The sequence below is a fragment of the Amphiura filiformis genome, chromosome 11, assembly GCF_039555335.1.
Source record: "Amphiura filiformis chromosome 11, Afil_fr2py, whole genome shotgun sequence".
Taxonomy (NCBI): domain Eukaryota; kingdom Metazoa; phylum Echinodermata; class Ophiuroidea; order Amphilepidida; family Amphiuridae; genus Amphiura; species Amphiura filiformis.
This window is the reverse complement of record NC_092638.1, coordinates 6581852-6607492: the sequence shown is the minus strand read 5'-3', so window position 1 is coordinate 6607492 and position 25641 is coordinate 6581852. Positions and strand designations below refer to the sequence as shown.

At 36.8% G+C, this 25641-nt stretch overlaps 2 protein-coding genes across 2 annotated transcripts in view; both read left to right on the top strand.

The window, feature by feature from the left end:
- LOC140164293 (DNA-dependent protein kinase catalytic subunit-like) overlaps positions 1–9948 on the top strand; it is a 209920-nt gene extending 199972 nt beyond the window's left edge. Inside the window, exons 7-10 of the mRNA XM_072187565.1 lie at positions 5003–5137; positions 6371–6511; positions 8650–8704; positions 9876–9948. Coding sequence (XP_072043666.1) covers positions 5003–5137; positions 6371–6511; positions 8650–8704; positions 9876–9919 — 375 coding nt within the window. The 3' untranslated portion in view covers positions 9920–9948. The remainder of the gene's footprint in view (positions 1–5002; positions 5138–6370; positions 6512–8649; positions 8705–9875) is intronic.
- An 8-nt stretch (positions 9949–9956) lies between these two features.
- LOC140163435 (DNA-dependent protein kinase catalytic subunit-like) overlaps positions 9957–25641 on the top strand; it is a 176348-nt gene continuing 160663 nt past the window's right edge. Inside the window, exons 1-13 of the mRNA XM_072186748.1 lie at positions 9957–10081; positions 10765–10924; positions 11879–12121; positions 12802–12961; positions 13470–13579; positions 14216–14408; positions 15782–15840; positions 16135–16218; positions 16829–17104; positions 17677–17899; positions 24006–24108; positions 25173–25300; positions 25545–25614. Of these exons, the coding sequence (XP_072042849.1) occupies positions 10041–10081; positions 10765–10924; positions 11879–12121; positions 12802–12961; positions 13470–13579; positions 14216–14408; positions 15782–15840; positions 16135–16218; positions 16829–17104; positions 17677–17899; positions 24006–24108; positions 25173–25300; positions 25545–25614 (1850 nt within the window). The 5' untranslated portion in view covers positions 9957–10040. The remainder of the gene's footprint in view (positions 10082–10764; positions 10925–11878; positions 12122–12801; positions 12962–13469; positions 13580–14215; positions 14409–15781; positions 15841–16134; positions 16219–16828; positions 17105–17676; positions 17900–24005; positions 24109–25172; positions 25301–25544; positions 25615–25641) is intronic.

Below are 25641 nucleotides of genomic sequence, written 5' to 3'. Positions count from 1 at the left end.
TTAGAGCTAAATTTTTGGAATGTCTTTTTGGGGTCATCCGGGGTCACCAAGGAGTCATCTGCGGTCAAATTAATAAAATTGGTCATATGTGCATGAAACTTGGTGGGTATTGTCACCATTTAGAGCCAAATTCTTTAAAGGTCATTCTTGAGTCATCCAGGGCCAGGGGTCATCTGAAGTCAAATTCAGTCTGTCCTAGATGCTTAAAACTTTGTATCAACCTTTTTGTGGCAAATCGCTCCCTTAGGTGCAGGCATCACGGTTGACGCTGTGCGTCTAAAACCACGACATCCGAGAACCACCGTCCATCTAGTTCACCCTGATGTGGCAGTGATATCAGTGGGCATTTTATTAGGTGCAGCTTCAAATCGCTAATGTTCGCTCAAAGCGCTGGCATACACACACACACACACCCCCACACACTTAAAGACACCGCATAGATGCGCGGTCGAAACAGCTGCCTAGGCACGTCACGTTGACGTCACTGCCAACATCAGGGTGGAAAATGGTTGAGTAGTTTCAAGTGATTCTGCTTATAATGATTGCATGCTTTTACTTGTAAACATTTTACATGAAGGATGGCCTTAAATTTTACTGGGATTCTTTAAACATTGTTACCTTAAAATTTTGCAAGAACTACTCCCCATACCAGAAAAATACAGCACTAAATTTTTTGGATTAAAAAATATTATTTTGTTCTGCCAAATGAAACATAGCTAAATCCTAATCCTTAGTTAGTCCTAACTGGCGATAAAAGTTCAAATTCACTATTTGGTCAAATTTATTAATTAAGGGCCCAAAACAGGCATTTTTAGGGTGTTTTTCACATCTTGTCACTATTAAGTCTAAAGACTTGTACAAAGTCTAATTTCAATTTATGCATTCTAATATTTGGAAAAGACATGTTGCATTTTTATAACCAATCATTTAATTAAAGTAACACAAAAATTGACAATTGAGCAAACTATTTGGCATATACTCAAGATTTTGAATGCTTAGACTTGTTTCAAGTCTTTGATTTTTGTGACTCAATTGTCTGAAAACATGCCAAAAATGCATGTTTTTGGCTGTTTTTGCAGGAAATTAATAAAATAGTGCACTTTTTCATTTATCTCCAGTAATGAATGATTAGGATTGATAATCCCAAAAATTTAGTGCTGTATTTTTCTGGAATAGGGAGTAGAGCCAATTTATACTTCACATTTGATGTCAAATATTTCCAAACAAGTATAGACATTTGAAAAGTATAGTTCATTCAGAAGTCAATCAATTATGTCAGGATCATAGCAGAACTTCAATGTACAGGACTGTGCAATGATTATGAGTCCCCAGGGGGTAAAATTTCCAAATGACATGCCATTAAACACCCCCTGCCAAAAAACTTCGCTCCCCACTTTTGCATACCAATTTTTAGGATACACAATTTACCAATCTTGAATGGTCTAGATATAATGCTAGCATAATTTTGCATATTTTTAATGTTTTCGTACTATTCCTAAGCCTTTTTAAAGTGCATTTTTTCAAAGGTGCAAACATGATAAATATGTGCCAAAAATCACATGCTCCTCATCTTTGACATGTCATAAATTGCTTCCCCCTTTTTTTTGGTTTGCCCAAAATCCTAGACAAAACCCCCTCCCCTCCATTGTAACCCTTCCCCAGGGCCCATAATTATTGTACAGCCCCTTATGCACAGTTTACATGGAGACTCTATTGCTGGAAATTTATTTCCAGCAAGGGAAAGTCCCCGTGTATATTGGTAATTTTGCCAGGCAATGCTCCTGGACCTCTGCCCTTTCATAGTTTCCTCAAAATAGAACCGGGGCTATTTTTTCAAGACAGTACTACACTCTCCCGAGAGGTTCTCTGGAATGTGCACACTTTTGTTTTGTATTTACCTGTTTATGGTTTTATAGGTCACATAGGGGGCCCCAGATATAGTTGATTCAGATCATATTGCTGGAAACAAATGTCCCCATGTAAATTGCATCGCCAGTGCAAGTCATCCATCAAAATAAAATTTATGGTTATTATGTAGGCAAGAGTAAAGTCCCCATGTAAATAGCGCTTTATAAACTGGTTGAGAAGCAAAACATGGATAAATTCTGAGGGTATTTATTATGTTCACAAATCTGAGCATGTAATTCATGAAAGTAATTTTCAGTCTGCAGGGATGTTACAAACAAAATCATTTGGATCATTTGCTAACTAGGTAATATCTTCAGTATTATAGCAAACCATTGTCAAAATTTAAGAACATTCATACATGCATGGACTTACCTGTCATATATCACATACAACATAGTAGTAGCTATATTGTAATTACAGCAGCCATCAGCTAGAATAGTAATAGTGTGTGAATTGAAGTTCATTTTAAATACACGTCAGCCAGCGTCAGCATCCATAATACTACAGTGTTGCCAGATCATTTACCATGTGAAGTTATTTATATTTTGTGCATTCAGAGATATTGTGTTCAATTTCAAGGGTGATTGAACATTGATTATTTACATAGCTAGTTCAAATATAATTAAATTTTCTCTGATATTTAAGATTCTATTATTATTTTTCTCAAGAGATGGATTGCAGGATTTTTATCTAAATTTTGGATGGGATCCAACACTCCAGATTTTTTGGATGAAAGGGGCAGGGAAGGGGCACAGTACAAAATACAGGGGAAGTGCCACACACAAGGGTTTCATTTTCAGCTATCAAATTTTGTTTATGGATAGGAAGGTGTTTTTTTTTCAATATTTCATAATTAAAAAAAAAAATTGTGCAAAAAATTACAAAATGTCCCCCTCACAAAAAACAAAAAATGAAAGAAAAAAGTGCCCCTCTGTCAAAAAATGAAAGACAAAATCTGGAGGGCAAAGGAAAAGAACAGGGGCAAGGAGCCCCTTTTCCGTCAAAATTTAACCCTAATCATGGGCCAAAATAGTGTAAAATAAAAAAAAAATTAAAAAATGTGCACTCTGTGCATGCACATTGTCAAATTAAAGCCCTTTTCATCCTGAACATGGGTAGAAATAGTTTAAAATACAAAATTTTCGCCCGCGAGCATCATCCAAATTTAGCCTTTTTGGAAGCTTTAAGACATGTACAGTCTCTCTAAAAAACAAAACCGGTTGTATGATGCAAGTGCATTTTTTTTCGTTTGTCTCCCAAAATTGTATTTACCCCCCCCCCCCACTAAGAAAGCTGGCTACGGCCCTGATTTGAACCCATCAAAACTTGTGTGTTTCCTTTGTAAGGACTTAGCCCTAGCTCAATGCTGTCTGATACCATCTGAGATATGGTCCTGTGTCACAACCTGGGATACCTTTGTGTTACATAGTAAAAAAATTAAATGTTTCAAACATTTTACCTACACGTTCATTTGAAGTGGTTCATCCTCCTGAGCATTTTGACACCTTTTTTTAAATGGAAATCGGTTAAAAATGAGAGAGTGTGGGTAACAACAATCACACGTAGGTGGGATTTAACCCCACCTCTTTTTCCACATTTACAATCATTCTGAGCAAGTATTAGTCTTTTAAATGACCTTCTGTATAAATACTTGGTTTAGATGTCTGGGAGTTCATTTAGACATTTTTTTCCTAAATTCAAATTTTTAATGGGGGTTTTAGATCAAATTTACGATACGAATCCCTCCCCATAATCCTCCTCCCCCTAATCCTCAACCACCCTTGGCACATTTCATGCCAAATGTCATAAGAAAATAATTAAAAATTATTTTAAAACAGGTTAAAAACATGAGTAATGTAGAATAAATTAGCCTCAATTTAAGACCTAATTGAATCTTCTAAGTGAAGGAATACTCAAGAGACAGTGTTTTGAAATCCAAGCTGCACATCAAAATGTCACAAAACCACCTTTTTGGGTACCCCAGTATATGACACCGGATCATATATACTATAATACACTGTTATTTTTACATACATAATTTTTTGTGATCTTAGGATTTTTGGAAATTGTGTGAGTTGTTTATTTCACAGAATAAAATAAATAATATTAGTGTAAAGCAACTTTATATTAAAATCTGTATTTTTATGTGTTTTTTTTTTTTTTTTTGGACTCCACTCACAAAATTCGCGAAAATAAAACCCTCACAAAAATAACAGTATATACATGCAGTAGTCCAATAGAGCAGCTTCTCACTGGTTACATTGAGGCATTGTGATCCGCAAAATGAAGCACTTTTGGTCAACAACTAACTAGCAAAACTAATAAACAAAATGTACATTTCTTAATTGTATTGTGTTGAATGAGGTTATGTTTTCTTCAGAATAATATAAACAGAATCAACATGAAAGAGAGAGTTCTGTCAATAGGCCTGTTTTTTTCCATCCATGAATGCTTTCAAAATTTAGTTCTTGAAACCATGAAAATTCAAAATCTCAGTCCTAATGTGTAATACATTAATTTAGCTTGATCAATTTTCTTGATATTTGTCTGAAAAGTTCCTATATGTTACCATTGTGATACATCAACTGATAACTTCAATGAGGTGCCCATGGGCATTAAATAAAGTGCCTTTTATAAAAAATAGCCTTCAACTTGCTGATTGCAGACTTGAACCAACCCATTTTCAAAAAGTACAAGACTTTCAGTGGCTTGATCTTCACTATACATTGGTTTGCCTCAAGTTCAGAAGTTACGTAGCAGTATCAAATCGTGCACGCAAGTTAATTGGAAGGTTTATCGGTACGCCTGCAGTGCATCTGCTGAAAAGCATTAGCGTCACTACCTGAACTTGAGGCAAACCAAAGAATAGTAGTTTCTCATATTATGATCAGGGATGTGATTTTTCCTCGGATTAGAGGAATTCCTCCTTTTTGAGTTTTTCTTCTCTGTACAAAAGTATAGGAGATTCATTAATTTTCCTTCTTTTTGGTGCTTTTCCACTTTTTTGATTGAACCTCTGTCTCATGCCTGTATGATTGCAAACTCTAAAAACAATACTGTGGTAATAATTTTGTATCATGTTTATATTTTTCAGAGTGAATTGCCGGAGGGGGCTGGTGGCGTTGAGGGTGCAACGGATGCAGAAGACATTAAATCAGATGCTAGGAGGGTGTCATACAAGAGTTATATTGATTTGTGGAAACATCTACTGGATAGTGCTTATATGAAGGTCAGAAGCTAGACACTTCTACATACACCCCACCCCATCCCTCCCCCCCCCCCCACACCCCTGTTGTAAATACCTCCAAACGAGGACTTCAACTTAACGAGGATCTAACCGAGGACTCACACACCCGTTTTTAATCGACACACCTTCGACCTCAACTGAGGACCAAAATGGCAGATTTTATGTGTATAGCTGTGTATGATACAGAATATGCAATATGCCCACCAACCGGGGATGGTATTTTTAATTCACAATAGAAGACATCTCTATAAATGTATTTTACATATAATTGCGACCTGCTGCAGACCTTCATGAACCAAGAATGGTGCTAGTTTTCAGGTAGGTCCTGTGTTTAAATGTGAAAAGTCAAACATAAATACATAATCACTTGCATAGTCATGCACACACCCCTACACCTTCCAACAAAGCTTTCACTATCATATTACTGACACACCTGGTCAAACTACAATGAATGTGGACATTCAGGGGAGGGAGGCTGAAGCTACATGTATTAAAACAATGAGAAAGGTCCTCATTTACCCATTTATGTCAAGAAGGTTTGTGTGTCCTCATTTGGTAGCAAACACCAATGCATGCCCCCCCATATTACAAGTTTATACAAGAGTTATATTGATTTGTGGAAACATCTGCTAGATAGTGCTTACATGAAGGTCAGTAGCTAGACATTTCTATATACACCCCACCCACACACCCCCACCCCTTGTGTGTATTTGCCGTCAACTAAGGACAGTCTGTATTGCTATCTAATCGAGGATGTGTGTATCATGTTTTCATCGCCTAACCGTGGACTAAAATGGCAGATATTTTGTGTGTATAATACGAAACTTGAATTTTATCCATCAACTGCTGACTGTATTTTTTACACATATGGTCCACGGTGTTAAGGCAAATATCGCTTTAATGCATTTTGCATTCATTTGAGGTCTTTTGCAGCAGTTTGAGACTGAGGACTGTCCTCGGTTGGAGGCAAGTCCACACTTTGGGGTGAAAAACCTGGTCAAACTGCGTATGTATGTGGACACCATGGGATCGGAAGGCTGAAACTTCATGTATTAAAACAATGGGAAAGGTCCTCATTTACCCATTTATGTCAAGAAGATTTGTGTGTCCTCATTTGGCAGCAAACACCAATGCATGCCCCCCATATTACAAGTTTATACATTTGTCAGTGTGCATTTTTTGAACACCCTGTCTCTTTTTCTCAACAATTTGTAGGAAATGGAAGCGTTTGGTATGGGTTACATTGAGAGGTGTAAGATCCATCAGATGATCTATGGAGAGCTGATAGCATCTACACTCAGGATACTTGGCAAGCTTGTCTTGACATCTAACAAACAAGGACAGGGAGACAATCAGGTAAAACATATTGCGATAAGGCAACAAGAAAAAAATCCTGTTCTACGGTCCAGACGGACCCAGATTTTGCGTTATGCAAACAATTTTCAAACTGTGTTGGCAAAACAAACAACAACAAAATCAGATTTTTCAAGCTGCTATGATTTTTATGCCTCCACCGCGAGGCATACTGTTTTTGCAATGTCCGTCCTTCCGTGCTTCCGTCCGGATGCGATATCTCGGGCATGGATGGGCGGATTGACTTCAGATTTTCAGGATAGGTGGGTCATGGTCAAAAACTCTGGCTACTTTTTTTTTGGTGAGGTTCAAGGTCATATACTGAGGTAAAAGGTCATTTGAGGTCAGAGAGCCCATTTTCCTTATTTACCTCTTTTCTCGGAGACTGGGGGTCGACGCCTCAAACTTGGTGGGTGGGTGCATCTTGACCCCAGACAGAACAAGTTTATATTGGTTAGTGGGTCAAGGTCTCCTGAGGTCATGCAGGGGTCATCTGAGGTCAAATTAGCAAAAATAGTCATATGGCCATGAAACTTGGTAGGTACAGTCAACATTTAGAGCCAAATTTTTGGAAGGTCATTTTGGGGTCATCTGGGGTCACCCAGGGGTCAAATTAGTAAAAACTGTCGTATGGGCATGAAACTTGGAGGGTACAGTCAACATTCAGAGCCTAATTTTTTGAAGGTCATTTTGGGGTCACCCAGGGGTCATCTGAGGTCAAATTAGTAAAAACTGTGGTATGGGCATGAAATTTGGTGGGTACAGTCAATATTCAGAGCCAACTTTTTGGAAGGTCATTTCGGGGTCATCTGAGGTCATCCAGGGGTCATCTGAGGTCAAATTAGTAAAAACTGTCGTATGGGCATGAAACTTGGTGGGTACAGTCAACATTTAGAACCAATTTTTTGGGAAGGTCATTTTGGGGTCACCAGGGGTCATCTGAGGTCAAATTAGTAAAAACTATCGTATGGGCATGAAACTTGGTGGGTACAGTTAACACTTAGAGCCAAATTTTTGGAAGGTCATTTTGGGGTCACCAGGGGTCATCTGAGGTCAAATTAGCATAATTACTATATGGGCATGAAACTTGGTGGGTACAGCCAACATTTAGAGCCAAATTTTTGGGCTGTCATTTTGGGGTCACCCAGGAGTCATTGAAAGGTTGTTTTGGGGTCATCCAGGTGTCATCTAAGGTCAAATTCAGCCTCCTCTTTTAGGCTTGAAGCTTTGTATCAACTTGTGAATTCCACATCACTCCCTTTGGTGGAGGCATCACGGTTGACGCTGTGCGTCGAAAACCGCGACATCCGAGAACCGCGGTCCATCTAGTTTAGTGTCATTTAGGCTCTTCAAAAAAGGAAAAAAAACCCAGACCGACTAACTGTCCTTTGTAAATATGAAACCTGTCCACCCATAGAACATGTTATTTATCTGTTGTTGCCTAATGTAAAAATTAATTATTGAATGACATGTAACACAATCAAGGGAAATATGTCTAATGTCTAAATATTCAATTTCAAGTTGTTTTTTAAATCAGATAATATATAGCCCTTTAACATTATTACTTTTTCATACAAATCCCATGAAAGTTTAACCTTTAGTATTGAATTTATTATTTATTAAAAAAACAAAAGAATTGTGTACTGAAGAATATTGAAAATACTGAAAGTACATGAAAGTATGAAATTACTGATTTTGTATCTTTGTCACAGATTTCAATAATCATTCAGATTCAGGAATGCAGGATATACTTCTTTGGTCCCCAATGTAACAATCCAATATGGCAGATTAACCATGTCATTATGTATGGGGATATCTGGAGCAGGGATGTAGCTAGGATAGTTTTAGTGGTAGGCGGCATTAAATGAAAATCTAGCATATTTGGCAATTTTTTGCCAAAATGGACCAAATTCTTGAATAATCCAATAAAATTATGCAATTTTGGCCTCTGAGTGGTGGGCTTCAGTGATAAAATTGCAGCCGAGTGGTGGGCTCCAAAACTGAGTGTTGGGCTCTACCGCCCACTGTAGCTACATCCCTGATCTTGACTCTCCTTTGTTGGGCTTTGTTGCATGGACCCCCACTTTGAAACCTATTAACTGGAGGTACCAGACTAGTAAAAAACCTCTTCTTTTATTCAGAATGAATCAGTAGCAGGTCCATCAGATGTGATCAGTGAGACAGATGCTTCATCATGTAAAACTGTAATGTATGCAGATGATACCTCTTTAATGTGCAAAGCTAAAAATGAATCTGATCTTAAAATTCAAATGGAGTCATGTCTAAGTAAGGTAGCTGAATGGTTCAAAGTAAACAAACTCACTTTAAATGTTGAAAAGACTAAGTTTATGATCTTTGGTACAAACAAAATGCTTGAAAAGTTCAACAATATACATTTATTATATAACAACAATGACATTGAAAGAGTAGATGAGTTTAAATATCTAGGTGTAAAATTTGATAGCAAGCTGTCTTGGTCAGCTCATGTTGATAATGTTAGTAAAACAATTTCCAAAAGAACTGGAATAATAAAACGTATCAAGTATTTCCTTCCATACAAAACCACTGTAATGTTATCCAATGCTCTTGTTATTCCCCACTTTGATTATGGAAGCATGGTCTGGTCAAATTTTGGTGTAGAGTACCATAATAGGCTTCAGGTACTTCATAATAACTTAGCTAGAATAATTCTCTCAGCAGATATAAGGACACCAACTAATGATTTAATGAATACATTGCAGTGGGTTAAACTTGATCAAAGATGGCATAATACTCTATTAATGACTGTTTTCAAATGTTTAAAGAATGAATATCCATCATACTTATCTTCTCAATTTGATTTTGTTCATGATAACCATAATCATATAACTAGAAATCATACTTGTAATACATTGATTGTACCAAAATTTAAATCAAATTCTGGTCAACGTACTTTTCACGTCAGGGCAGCCTATGCATGGAATTCTTTGCCACCGACAGTAAGAGCTCAGATGGAAAATATGACTTTAGGCCAATTTCAGTCAAAAATTAAAGAAATTTAGGCCTGTCTTTATCTACATTTTGTTCATTTGCTTGCTTGATTTTTGTATAAATACATGTATAATTATTGTATTTCTGTATTTTGAATCATGGTTTTTATAATTATCTTTTAGTTGATGATACCATTATATACTTATTTGTAATACTAGTATATTGTAAATACATTGTTAATACTGTATGCTATTTTTGTAAATATTGTGTATCGTAATATATTTTGTTGCTATAACATGTGTACAATGAGGGCCTGCTTGAAAAGCAGTGTTTGTCACTGAAGCAGTATTACCCTCAATAAAGAAAGAATAAATAAATAAATAAATAAATAAATCAGATCCACTCCATGGTCTCCAGGCAACCAAACCTATTACACTGTAAGCTCCTGACTAAATCAAACCTCTTCTTTTTACAGAATGAATCAGTAGCAGGTCCATCAGATGTGATCAGTGAGACAGATGCTTCATCAGATCCACTCCATGGTCTCCAGGCAACCAAACCTATGGACTTCCAAGTGTTCATCAACCTGGTGGAATTCTGCAGGTAAGATTATAATTTGAGACAAATTTGCTTACTACGTCCTATCAACCAGACCGAAAAGGTCAGCAAACAATCACGCCACGCCTTATACAAACATCAGACTATCATATACTGAAAACACCAAAGGTTTAGCATACTTGGTTCTGAAGTTATGAAATTTTATGATGTCTACTTGCTTATGCATTTCATTGTTTTTTACTCCATATTTTTGCCTTCTCAATTCTAATTTTAAATTTGTCGGCTTTGGCCTCCATGGACCAGATTGTTTCACATTTGAACACTGCATGATTGTGCGCTAGTGTGATTTTAATCAGCTATTCAATTTGTTACCAGAAAAATCTAAATAAAGGTTTGTTTTTCAAATTTAAATGAAGAAAATGTGAAGCAGATGTACTATAAAAAGTGCAAAGTGATGATTATAATGAGGTTAACAATTTTGTATTATCAGTTTATATTTTGGGTATTGTGAAATATTTAAACATTGTGCCTCAGAATATTCCTCAATGTTTTGATATTTCACAATACCCTCAAACCAACTGATGCACAGTCATTAACCTCTAATTGACTACTGTTGTAACTGCACAACACCATTACCTTCTAAAAACTTTGACACAACTGGTCGAGCATTCTCTAAACCAGAATGCATGTTTTGAATTTAATTATAAATCTATATATTGTCATAACAGGGAGTTGTTACCAAGCCAACAATTGAACTATTTTGAGCAGTGGGTGTATCCATTTGGTCATCAGCTGATCCTGCTGTCCAGTCAGCTACCACTGGTCAGCGGCTTCTATAAAATGCTCACCATCTGTATGGACATCTGCTGTAAGATCAGCTACTTCAAGGTATGTAGCTCTTGTTTCAGGGGTATTAATTCTTCCATTATCACCCCCCAAAAATATTTTAGCCCTTTGGGTAAGAATTTTGTATATTGAAAAGAAGAAAACCGAGGGAAAACACATACACAACAAAAAAACCCTTCAAGGTATCTATGAGACTACCATCTGCAGAAGAATTTAACACTCTAAAGGTCCGTTCATACTATGCCGCAATTGCTTTGCAATGTGGCACATTGCCGATATATCGAGTACTTTTTGCCGCAACTTGTCGCATTTCCAACTTTATTGCGATACCTCAGTGCAGTATTTTGCAGTACAGTGCAGTGTGGCAATGCATCGCAAAGAAATTTCGGCGTAGTATGAACTGATCTTCAGGCTGACTTACTAGCTTTATAAATAATAAAGAGCCTAGAAGTGTTTTACAGTTTTGAATCTATCTTCCCTTTGAACAATTAGTCTTTCACTTGAAGCAATGTCCAGACCGAACAATTAGTCTTTCACTTGAAGCAGTATGAAGGATTAGAGCCCAGATGAGTTCTTAGCAAGTTATTTCCATGAAACCATGACCTGCTCTCTCTGAGGTGTTCTGCAGGTCTTACCCTGGTGAACTTGGGTGCATGGTTACAGGAAAGGGGTTGTCATTGGACCTTTAGACCTTTCTGATCACTGCACTTATGCCATCTCTCAAGACCCGCTTAAGAGCAGTAATAGAAAGGTCAAAGTTGTTTGAAAGAGTCTCTCATGCCAGTACTTTAGAAGTTTGTGTTATTTTCACCTTTTTTGTACTGAGCATGGTGAAATAAAGAAATAGAAATTTAAGAGTACATGAGAGACATTGTGCAATGGTGGCATGTATATACATGTCCCATACACCAATCTCGCTTTAGCCACAGGTATCGGTTAAACATCTAAACATTTAAAATGTAAACATTATTATATAATACTAATTCATTTCTGCAGGACATCTATGGACCATTGAACCAACCTGATGACTACATGGAAGTTGACTCCCAGGCAACATCTGGGGTGACGACCTCTGACCGCCAAGCCTCTTTCCTCCTCTTTGCAAAGTTCACTAAGGAAGTTCTTGTGAGATTGAAGCAGTACAAAGATGACCTGCTAGCATCATGTCTGTTCTTTGTCTTGTCCTTGCCACATGAGATAGTCCATGCAGAGGTTATCAGTGTGGTTCCTGCACTACAGGTAAATAATAGAAGTGCATAATTTAATTATGATGAGTTCAGTACTGTTCATAGAGGCCGTCAGCCTTTCGCCATCTTGTGGGTACAAATGATACGCGTGTTCATGCGTGTGATACTAAGTGCAGGGCGCAGCTTGCCACGCAGCTGTTGTCACGCATCATCGCAGCGTGTACCCACAAGATGGCGGCATATGACGTCACGCTGACGGCCTCTATTGCTTAACAGCAGGTAGCTTAATGTTAATTGGGATAAAGGCATTTATCCCATTTGTATAGAAATGAATTTTGTATTGATAGAAACTTTCCTTGGATCAGACTCTCAATCTGTTAATTTAACTGGATATGTAATCGGCTAATCAGACCTCATATTATATCATTATCCCCACAGCACCCATATGACACTACCATTCCGGTCCAACTGCCTGCTCAGGAAACACTGCCGTGTCAGGCAGCATGTTGCTGGGTCAGGAAATGTTTCTTCGCCAGGCAGTCGGACCGGACTGTTGAACATTAGAAACTCACAAGCACAACAAGCTCAGTAACAACAAAAGATCAGTAAGTTCTGTTAGACAAAATAGAGAAGCTGCTGTGTCAAAAAGTCCACATAGATGATCAAAGATAGCTGTGGGTGAAGGCTAGCAACCTGATCATCAACTCTTCTCAAATTTTCTTGATTTTTCAGACAACATTCAAGATTGGTGTGAGTTACCTCCCATTGGCAGAATCTGGTCTGACAGCCCTCAACTCATGGTTACACCACCTACCCATGGACACCATGAGACCACACTTCAACATCATTCTACCATTGTTAGATGACTATCTAAGGGCTACTTCTGAACAAGGTAAACTCTTCTTGAATTAAGATGACACATTTTCAAATTCTATTTGAAATAATATTGCTGTATATACTGTTATGTTTGCACTCAAAATAATTAGTTATTATCAAGGTTTAGAAATTACTTGGGAAATACTGGGATAACATTGGCCACCATTTGTGATATTCGCCTCACCTTTGGCCTATTTTGACCCATTTTTTCATTAAAACTGCAAATTTGTTGTACATTTTGCACACATTTTCCCCAGTAAACTCATTTTGGTAGTGCATCATCACAAATTGTGATTATGATTTGCAATTATGCCTCCTTTGCAAATTTTACTGGATACACCTGTGTAGATGAATGAATATGCAAAGACGTAACGATTTGGAAGTATCTGCTTGTTGTAACTGCTATTTTGAGTAGCTTTTTTAAACTGTTTGCCCCTAATGAGATGATGCTGTGATTGCCTCTGTCATGTAAAGCAATACCCTTTATGTTATGTAAATTTTTGTTGTTGATATCTTCAATTCAGGTTCAACTCTTGACACACTTCAGACCGTATTTATCAAACCTGGCAAATTCAGTGGGAAACGTAGTATTACAGGATCAAAGCTTGTCAAGAATATGGAGAAACAACAGCAGGTAGGGACAGATATTGGACAGTTTATAAGCTTACCTTATAATGAGTAGCAAGGTGAGGTAATAAGATATACGGCACAAAGAGACAGGTATATCAGTTTATAACTCTTTCTTCATACGATAATGGTCATAGTTAGGGTTGGGTGCAGGGATATAGTTAGAGTTAGCATAAGGGCTGGGTTTTAGCACAAGAAATATTTCTGAATGCGAGTCTCTTTTGAGTGCAAGATAGTGTCAATGGCATCTTGTACTCAGTTCAAATTACCATATGAGCTCATATGAGGATAGGTTGCATTTTCAACCATTTTTTTAAGGTCTATTTTGGTATATGGATGGGTCTTTTTTAAATATTTTCTTGAAATTTGCTAAAAATGTCTTGAAATGTGCAAATTTGTTATAAATTTTATTTGTTATAAATTTGATTGAAAATCTGGGCTTCATGTATACCGATGGGTCAAATGTTCTTGAAATTGTCTTGCATAGGGTTGTATGGATTTATTTGAACTATAATAGCCAAGTTGATTTAATAGGGTGTGGTAAAGATCGATCATAACGCTGTGTCAAACGGGCCTCTGGAGTTTGTTAGCGTGACAAAATCCACAGCGGTATGATCAAGATGCATATGATTTTATCCTTCAGATCCAAGACTCGCCACTGAAAACTGTTCAGCTGAAGATCCTTCACTTCTTAGGCTCACTTGGCGGTCAGACTAATGCCAGTTTACTAGAGACGAGCACAGATGAGATAGCTAAGGAGGCAGTAGCATGGGATATTCAGCCTAGGCTTCAGTTTGCTGTACCATTTGTGGATATGAAACCCAATATCAATCTAGGTACGAGCATAATTTTTCGTAAAAATGTTTTCAATATTTTTACAACTACTGTATTTGTTCCATTAAGCACACATAAGTGCCACCAAGAGATTTTTCAACTTGCTGAATGTGATACAATTAACCATCTGCCTTAAAAAGTTCTGTTTTAAGCTTACATAATACACAATGCATGTTGTTTTTTAGCTAAAACAGGCATCCGAATGATATTAAAAGGTGCATATATGTTAAACTATTTTCATGTCCAAATGCACCTAAAAGATGATCTACTACAACTACCGTCATGTTGTTTGATGATGTACATTTATCGACCATTTTGTTTCATCAATTTCAACACCAATATAAGGGTGCACTGAACTAAAATGGATGACAAGCTTTAGGCATTTTTACATGCTAATTATGAAATCATTCTTAAACACTTGAGAACATTCCTGCAATCTTATTGGTTCTTACCCATGTGATATGACACGATATCACACGGGTCAGCGCGTGTGCGTCAACGCGATACGCATACTCTCTATTTGAACCAATCGGAGGCGCAAAGCAACAACGGGACTGATCGATTTTAAGCCTTAGGTAATTCCTTGTAAAATGTAGGATTTAATTTGATTAAAATTTGTAATACTTATGATATTTCTATTGAATTGAAGTGTTTAAGACTGAGAATGAAGGTATTGTTTTTAACGCTGTCGTGCATCTATCGTCTCATATAACACGGGCGACATCATTATTTTTGGCGTAAAACAACTCGGCTTCGCTCGTTGTTTTACTTAATATAATGATGTCGCCTGTGTTATATGAGATGATAGATGCACTCCAGTGGCTAAAAACAATACCTTTATTCTCTAAATATAAAATAACTGCCCATGTAAAACGACTGGAACGAATACGGTACAAGTTTCTCAGTTCCAGTGTCAGAGGTTTATCTGTACAAGGACTAGCTTGAGTCCATCCTCCTATCAAACGGTCAAACATGGCGTATCTGCTCCCATCTGGAACCATTCCTGATTTTGGACTAGAATTTTCCCTTCCCATCTTTGCTTTGTACCTGTAAAATGAAATATTTTCACTGCTACACAAGATGTAGAAATTAAAATCTTAATCAATCCCAATATCCTTGTTTGTTTGCAAATATATGTAGTAGAAACAGCAAAAGGAAATGTTGCTGAAATTAAATTACAAGTTTGTGCTCATGTCAATAATATTATAGTGCAAAATTTTATGATGAAAGTGTAGTTATTCATGTTGTTGTTTATTAAATTACATGCTTTTGCATGTATCAATAATATTAAATCATTCAAAATATTATTATGATAAAAGTGTAGCTCTTGTTGTATAACTGTGGTGTTGCATTGCCTTTTAATTCTTATTTATAGATACATTCTTGCCAAGGGTAGTAGAGTTGGCTCTGACATCTGGGGACAGACAGACTAAGGTAATGTCACATCATCATTATAGCAATCTGGGCATATTTGCTCACCATTCTGTACATGATATATGCCTATTCAGTAATGTGTGTCATTTTGGTCTACTTTAATGTGACACTGTTGGAATTGGATGGTTTGCTACATTTTCTTTGTTCAGTATAGCCTATTATGGTTTAACATTCAGTGTTGAGCTACTATTCTACCATGATATGCTAGACAAGATATGCAAGCAACCTATTTCTGAATAGTAGCCAAAGATCTTTAACTACTTGATTGATTGAACTTTTATGTTGTTTTCTCAGGTTGCCGCATGTGAGTCTCTCCACACATTGGTGTTGTATATGCTTGGGAAAGGTACACAACAACCAGAGCAAAGACAAGCTAAGGTATGTATGTAGGTTTTCTTACTCAAGATGTAGTTCCCAATTATATGTAGGCCTATTATATTAAATTTATTTGCTACCAATGTCAACCCACACCTGTTGCTGATATTAGGTTTCTTGTGTATACTGGTACTTAAAACACATGTTCAATAATAACAAGCTAATAATACTTGGAACGCCAAGAAGACCATAACATCCATATTCTGGTAGAGGTTCAATCAGTCAGCATAACCAGCCTTGTGTGATGATACTGATAGCTGAAAAAAAGAAAACATTCCCCATATTTTATGGAACAGAACCAGTGAGGGATGACTTGGTTTACATTTTCTGTGAGGAGGATTGTCGTCTTGCTTCTATCTTGTTTTGTACGACTCAATTGCAGTATAGACCAGTCCAAAATAAAGTTGTGATCCAATCAGGATGGCGGTAACCTAGGTATGTTTGCTGATTTTGAAGGTGTATAATGTTGGATCCAAATGTCATTCAAGCCTATCATCAGTTACATGGGATATTTTATTATGGTGTAAAATGTCCCCATTAATCAAGTACATTTTTAAGAGTTATATTACAATTTGTGACATTGGTTATAAATCTATCTCCATCTCTTTGACAGAGCCCAATGCAACGCTTATACAGACATATATTCCCAGCCCTTCTTCAGCTTGCGTGTGATGTAGAACAGGTCGCCAGGCAACTGTTTGAGCCTCTTGTTATGCAACTCATACACTGGTTCACAGGGAACAAGAAATTTGAGAGCGAAGAGACTTCAACTTTCCTCAATGCCATGCAAGAGGGTGTCATGCACCCGACGGACACAGCTCTCAGAGATTTCAGTGCAAGATGTTTGAAGGAGTTCCTGAGGTGGTCAATTAAGCAGACATCTAAAAAGGTATTATAGAATTGTAGATGATCATTATATTGTCATACCCTGTTGAATGTGTTCTCAAAAAGTCTAGACTTCAGCATATTTCATATCTTTTTTCTCAAGTCTATGTTCCATTTTGCCATTTTGATAAGATTGTGGCTCTAAATTAATTTCATATTTGTGTATTTCTATGTATATTTGAAATTTGAGGCTTTTTATAGAGTAATTCATAATGAATTAGTGGCTCATTAACCCTAACCGTACTAAACAACACAAAACCACAATTCACAAAGCATAAGCACAGGCAGGCATCCCATGTTGCAAACAAAAACTGCACCTGAGAAATAAAAGTTTTCTCTTCTTCTTCCTTTCTTCCTTCCTCCTTTCCTTCCCCTCGCCAAAAAGCAGCGAGCGTGTTAGGGTTAATAGAAGTAAAGGCATACCCAAAGTTATATTAATAAATCCCGTTCGAAATTTCCACCAGGAAATGCATGCATGTATTCTCAACTTGAAACAAGGTGCACTATAGCTTGTGTGTACTTCAAGACTAAACTTAGTCTGCTTTCTAATATTGACCTATTATTTCTTTTCCATAGCAACAAGAGAAGAGTCCAATCAATGCTAAGTCCCTACTCAAGAGACTCTACAGCATGGCTCTACACCCCAATGCCTTCAAGAGACTCGGAGCAGCTCTAGCATTCAACAACATCTATACTGTATTCCGGGAGGAACCCACCCTGGTTGACCAGTTTGCCTTTGAAATCCTTGTAACCTATGTACACAGTCTGGCATTAGCTCACCATGATGATAAGGCATTAGGTAAGATGTGATGGAGACTAATGTAGGTACATGTGAGAATTTTATGCAAATCAACACACTCCAAATATCAAAGGTCTGTTTGCCAAATTTGTCAGTTGTTTAGAGTCCAGATGCATTTCTCCTAGTATACCGAGAGCCCAGCCTTGAAATAACTCAAGTCTCCAAATTGCACCCTACTTTAGAAGTGAAGGTAGTGTCAATTGACAATGGGAGTATGGGGTGCTTATCGCAAATGTACAGTCCACTTTCAAAGTTGTAGTGCAACAGAGACAGAGGGAAGATAATTGTTGATTACTTTTTTATCTTTGCCTTGGATAGAACGAATGAACCTTCTTTTTTTTTTTTTTCTTTTTTTTTTTTTTTTTTTAATTTTAGTTGTCAGGCATAAGCCTTTATTATACATATTACGAAAACCACATAGTATACATATTTAAATAATTAAATCACACATTTTCAGAACACACAGATTATTGCATTACACTATATAAAATATACAAGTATAAGAAATTAAGTTGAACAATTAGATATATTGCGAATTCTGAGTTCATTATCAAACAAAAAGAGAAGATTGGGGTGGTTACCATATCTATATTTGCTAATACAAAGCTTGGCAATTACAATTACATAGTTGACAAACAGGTTGTCTTTGCTGTGTGAACCATGTTCACCAAACATGATATTTTAACATTGAGAGAGATGTTATGTTGGATATTCAAAGATATCACTGTTTTGACTTTATCCCAAATGGGATTGATTTTTTTACAATAGTAAAAGAAATGATCAACATGATCAATAACATTACAGGTTTCACACATATTAGAATTTTCTTTGCCCATTTTATACAACATTGTTTTTGTGGGGTATATGTTGTGAAGAATCTTCCAATTAAGAGAAATCAGACGAGCTTCTTTAGTGCATTGGGGGACATTATTCCAAATAGAATTCCAGTTAAAATGATATCTGGGGAATTTGTTCGCCAGAATTTGTAACACGTTGGGGTTGTATACATCGACCTGATTTTAATTTCTTTAAAATCTTTAGCGAAGCATTTTTGAATAGGAATTTTATTAAACAAGATGTCAGAGCGTTCTTCACAGGGCTTAGGATGAGTTTTCCAATCTTTAGGAAGAGCATTATGAACAACAAAGTAATCAATGAAGACCCTTGGATTTTGAGGGATACGACGCTGATTATCTTGAACAGAAAACATAGACCCTTGATTGTCAAAGAGATCGTTAACTCTTATGAAGCCTGCTCTGATCCAGTCATGCATAAAAAGTGATTTACTGTTAAGTTGAAAAGCATTGTTGTTCCATATTATTTCAGTACCAGGCATATCAATATCCTGTTTGTAAACAACCGGTTTTGTGTTAAACCAATATTTGATTACAGATGAGTAAAACTTGGGTAACTTATCAATGATATTGACACAATCAATGCCCATGGTTTTAATAGAGCAGTTACATTTAAAAGGTCTGTATTAAGACCAATCTTAGACACATGATATAAAGCAATATTTTTCCACACAGCAACCTCATTATTGACGAGTTTCTTTATCCAAGACAACGTCAATGATTCAAAAAAAGATGTTACATGAAACATTTTTATTCCTCCCATATCAAAGTCAGAAATGATTGTTCTGCGTTTTACCGCTTCAGCTCTATTCCAAACAAATTTTATAAACATGTTGTTGATTTTTGTCACCACTTTGTCTGGAATAATAATCGTGGAAGCAATATATGTGAGCTGTGATGCTAAAAGAGACTTGACAATTAAGTTTCTACCAATCATTGATAATCCTCTCATTTGCCATGCACGGATAGAACTCTCGATTTTTTCATTTTTTCATCCCAGTTACAATTGAGTTTTTCAAGAGGAACGTTTGGGCTAAAGGTAATACCAAGGATTTTAATAGTATTATCTGGAGAAAGCTTCCAATTAACATTACCAATTTTAAAATCGTTGTTTTTGAGAGAACCAATCCAGATGGCGTCACATTTATTGTAATTCAAACAGAGACCAGATAGAAGCGCAAATTTATCAAGAATGACTAGAGTATTTTGGAGTGCCTCAGCAGAATTGACAAAATTGTTGTATCATCAGCAAAGGCTGAAATTTTGACTTCGTTGCGACCATATCCTTCTATAGGAAGTTTTATACCTTTAATAGATTTGGATTGGCGAATTTTACATGATAACAGTTCCACACTTAGAACAAAGAGCAATGATGCAATCGGGCATCCCTGTCTTACACCGCGTTCGACTTCAAAGAATTTAGAGATATGCCCATTGTTTATGATACAATTTGATGTGTTTTTAAAAATGACAGAAATCCATTTTATAAATGATTCATCGAAATTGAACTTTCTTAAAGCATACAAGATAAATTCACGTTCAATTGTGTCGAACGCTTTTTATAATCAACACATAACATAATACCAGGAATGTCATTATCATCAACATAACGTAAAACATCTTCGATTAAACGAATGTTATTATGAATACTACGACCTTTTACAAATCCATTTTGATCATTGTTGACCAGTCCCTTAAGCACTTTTTGCAATCGAGCAGCAAGAGACTTTGTTACAATCTTGTAATCGATGTTAAGAAGTGTAATTGGACGCCAATTATCGAGCCTATCACGAGGCAATCCTTTGCCTTTGTGAAGAAGAGAGATAATTCCCTGGTTTTGGACAGGAGTTAAACCATCAGTATTGTATGATTCATTATATGCATCAACAACCAATTGACCTACTTTTGGCCAGTATTTACTATAGAATTCAACAGTGATACCATCATATCCCGGGCTTTTGTTTCCGGGCCATCCCACGTATGGCATCACTACATTCGGATGTTGTTAACTCTCCATTACATAATACCTTTTCATCCTCTGTTAACTTTGGAATGTCAACACTATTGAAGAACTCATCCAAATCTGTCTCAGAGATGTTATTCTGACCTTTATACAAAGAAGAAAAGTACTTGATTTCTTCATCAAGGATTTTATCTTGAGCAGTTATATTGTTACCATTGTCATCGCTCAGGATAGTGATTGACTTGCGATTAATGTTACTTTTTTCGAGGTTAAGAAAGTATTTAGATGATTTTTCACCTTCTTCGATCCATTTTGTCTTAGATCTAATTTGTAAACCTTTCATATAGTGCTCAGTACAAACCTCATCCTCAAGTTTCAATTTGTTATAAACACATTTGAAGTTGTCGTCACTGGGATTTTTACAGTGTTAACATAGGCTTCTTGAAGTTTACACTCAATTTCAGAAATTCTGTTTTTCTTATACCGTTACACCTAGATGCTAATTCGATACTGAAAGAACGAATTTTATTTTTACATAAAGACCAGAGGTCAGCACAAGATAAAAATTCACCATAAGTATTTACACATTCATCAATCATAGTTAGTAAATTCTCAGAGTAATCATCATTTTTTAGTAACTCATTGTTGAATTTCCAGTAACTATTACCTCTTATGACATTATCAAAAGAAAGACACATATGAACTGCTAAATGATCAGTTCTTGCTACTGTTAATATATCAACAGATTTTGTTGCAACATCCATGGTAGATGGTATAAACCAATAATCAAGAGTACTGCATATATATGGCTTATTTTGTTTCCAAGTATATCTTACTTCATTAGGACCATGTTTAACACGCCATATATCAATAAACTCATTTTCAACAAGAAAATCATTAATAATATTAGCACACATAGGGCTTGGTGTATTACCACCAATTTTATCAACAGATGGATTCAACACAGTATTCAAATCACCACCAATAATAACATGCCCATCACTACTATTTTCTTGGATAGCACTGATCATTTTCTTAAGAAATGTCTTACGGTCATCGATACCATTAGGTGCATACACATTCCATAAATAATATATCTCATTGTTGATAGGAAGTTTTACACATAAAAGTCTTCCTTCATCATCACCGTATACTTTTTCACATTTAACATCAATATCGTTTTTTATACCAATTAAAACACCACGACTATGATTTGTGCCATGATTAAAAAAAAAGGTGCCACCCCACTCTCTTTCCCAGGTAGCAATATCTTTATCATTACAATAAACTTCTTGCATGAAAACAAAGTGAGATTTTTGACGTTTAAGCCAAGTGAAAATTGACTTACGCTTTTTGAAATTACGCAAGCCACGAACATTAATTGTTATAAAATTATACATGTTTGACATTAAAATATATTAACACTATTAAAACATTGGTAAAACCAATTTTCAATAAAATACACTGTTTATCAACCTCAGTTTTTGGGTGATAATGGGTTCACTATTTTGTGACCACTGACTCTAGATTTTTGCCCATCAGAAATTGTCACTTGATCAGACATGTCAGAGTCAAAGTCTTTTTCTCGCGTTTGTCTGGGTTTTCACTTTTGTCCGGAGTTCTTTCTTTGCGTTTTGTTGCATTTTTGCTGGGTGACGAGGATACAAAGCTAAGAGTCACTTGTTTTTCTTTCCGCCCGAGTGAAAGAGGAGTTGAGTTTGTTTGGACAGTATTTTTGGTTTTCTACCTTTGGACTTTTTAAGAGAGTTCACATTTATCTGTTTAACTTCTTGTTCTTGTTAAGCGTTAAGAATCTTCAGACTCTAGGTTAAGAACCGCTTTAACCTTTTTAATAGTTCAGGTGAGTTTTGTTTGTCTGGATGGAGACAATGATCTATGAGCTCTTGGGCGAGGGTTGTTGCTTCAGCAGCACGTGTACTCTCACTGCACTCATCTTCTGGAGATTTTGGTAGACTTTGGCCCGTTGAACTTTGGTCGTTGGAATTATCTGTTTTCTTAGCAGGACAGTCGTAGCTCCGTTGACCAAACTTATTGCAATTGAAACACTTTGGTCCCTTTGAGATATGGGGACATGCATGTTTAACATGCCCTGTATTACCACAATGGTAGCATTTTTGTGGTGGTTTAGATGGACAATCAGCAATTTGATGGTCACAGCTATGACAGTATTTGCAAAAGTTGTCAGATTGACCACTGTAGTATAATGTCACTTCTATTTCAATTAGAGAATTAGGATCTAAAGGACTGGATATGTCCATCTTAGAGTATCTTGGTTTTTCTTCATTTATTTTGCTTACGTAGCAGTATCTATGACCAGTAAGGAGATGGTCAAATTGGTTGTGTGTACCCTTATCTTTTGATTTGTGTCGAAAGATGGGACTGTCTAGCTTGGCAAATGACTCTACCCAACTTGTGATGTCAGCATCAGGTACGTGATGGGGTATACCATGTATGCTTAGTCTGGTATTTGAACGTTGAGTTCTAACCTGGGAGAAGTCAGATAGCTTTAAAGTTTTTCCTTTAATTGTTACAGCATCGGTGGCTAGTACATAGCCCTTGACTTGTGTATTGGCTAAATTTACAATCCAGTACGACTGTTTTGATGACATATATTGCACGCCTAGGATGTCTTTAGGATCAATGCGCTTGGATGAAGCATTGACTGCGGCTAAAAGAGCGGATGCTACTTCACACTCGTTCGCGCGGATTGAGCGGTGAGATTCTATACGGATCCACAGCGATACGTCACGCAGATTGCCTGTTGTATCGGGTGCTTTGTTTATGTCACTGGTCGGCGCCATCTTTAAATACACAGGTGGAAACGTGATATGGCGTATAGAGAAACTTTGTAGAATGTTCACAAATAGGGTTAACTTACAGTTAATCAACGTGTCCAATTTGTTCTTGGATATTAAATCCTTTAGATAGCAGCAGTAAAATTCACAAAAATAATATCACAATCAGTAAATTTCAAGAATTTCTATCCACAGGAAAAATCATACGTCTGAATAATGTGATGCGCCCTCAACGAATGAACCTTCTGCATTAATGACAAAAACTTTGACCAATGACAAAGACTTTGACCACTGAATTACTCTGGTCATGTGAGTCTGGAATGGCTCAAGCACATACACACTCAGTCAGATCAAGAACCTTGACACACAGACCCTCAGTCAGTAAAGTTGGGCCATGATTCTTTGATCTGACATAACAACTACTACTCATTTGTTACTATCTCACTTGTCTCATTCATTCATCTTTCTTGCAGGTACTCAAGAGCAAGGTGTGGAGGTACTGAAGCATTTAGAGAGAATTATACGAGTCAAAGCTGACATGCTTAACAAGGAGACCAAGAATAGAAGAACACCAAGGTAAGGAAATGATATAATTTTTATCTCATAGTAGCCATCTTGGGGTAGCCATTTGAATTAATTGGTGCGGTAGCTACAGACTATCTATCAACAGTCAAAAGTCCCTGTGGTTTGTATGCTGTGAATTATTGCATATCAATGAGGGCCGGTCGATCGTTCTATCGTGTGTGTCTAACAATCATGCCAGTGTTCCGTGCCTTCGCCAATACGCGATAGCGCGTTGCATGAAACGCGAAAAAAACACAGTATGTGCGTGGCAGTTGTCTGTCGCACTTCATGGAATGATCGGCCCTCATTATCAGGTGATGCTGGGACTTTGTGGTTAGTCTGTAGTAGTTGCTGGCCATAACATTAGGCTACTCCATTTGAAATCCATACACCCTTTGGAAGATGAGAAAGAAAGTTTTGGGTAACCCCATTTGAAATTCACACTCCCTGTGTAGAAGTTTAAGGCCATGTCTTCCATGGGGGGATGTATGGACTTCAACTGGAATTGCCAATATTGTGGCCTCTATGGAGGAAACTATAGGATGGATTGGGACCTTAGATCAATAACACACAGATTGGAATTTTCCATGCCTGTGCCCTCTAAGCGTACTTGAATTCAGCTGACGCTGGTACAGCGTTCAGACCTGGTCACATCGCTTATTACACACATGGAAGTGTCTTTTGTGTACGCTCACACTATTTGCGCTATTTTTTAGTTTGCTCACGCGGTACCTGACTTAGTGTTGATCCCCATAGGCAACATACCATGATTCCGTGGCATGATTGGGACATTCAGGGGATTTCATCCAACTCTTTTCAACTGACTCGGATATACATGTACATGTATATTGTGATTAAATCTGTGGATTAAATTCCCAGAAAATTAAAGCGGTTTGTTCTAAAACTCTTCTTTAATGGATCTACTAAATACATGTACATGTATGTCTCTTTAAGCTTGGAACTGACAGCTTAATGTCCCCTTCAAAGGACAGTGTTACTCTTATATCACCATCTTGATTAGAACAATGAGGGTTAATTGTTTCCTGCAGGTAACATAAACATTTATCTTTTTATAGGGACTTTGCAAATGCCCCAAACCTGAGTTACATGACGGTATGGTTATTACAGCAATGTGGTCGGCCTCAGACTGAATGCAGACATCAATGTATGACACTGGTCTTCAAACTGGCAACACTGCTACCAGGTGAGTTTGAAATCCTTCTTCATAGTGTGTCCGCCTTTGTTTCTTAACTAGAGGTATAGGACATTTAATTTTTGAAGATGAGCATTGATTAGGGAACCAAAGAACTGAATACCTGCACATTCCACTGACATTCTGTGTGAATATTAGAAAGGAGCACTCTGGTAAGGGGTAAAATTTATCAGTTTCTCTTTAAAAATCTGTTTACTTTTATCTAATGTTTTCATCAATATTTGTGATTTTCCAGGGAAGAACACTGCACAAACTTGGATGCAGAACACCCTGAAAGAGAAAGGTGCAGACTACTTTGTGTCAAGGTAAAATTCAATGGAAAAAACCCTTGA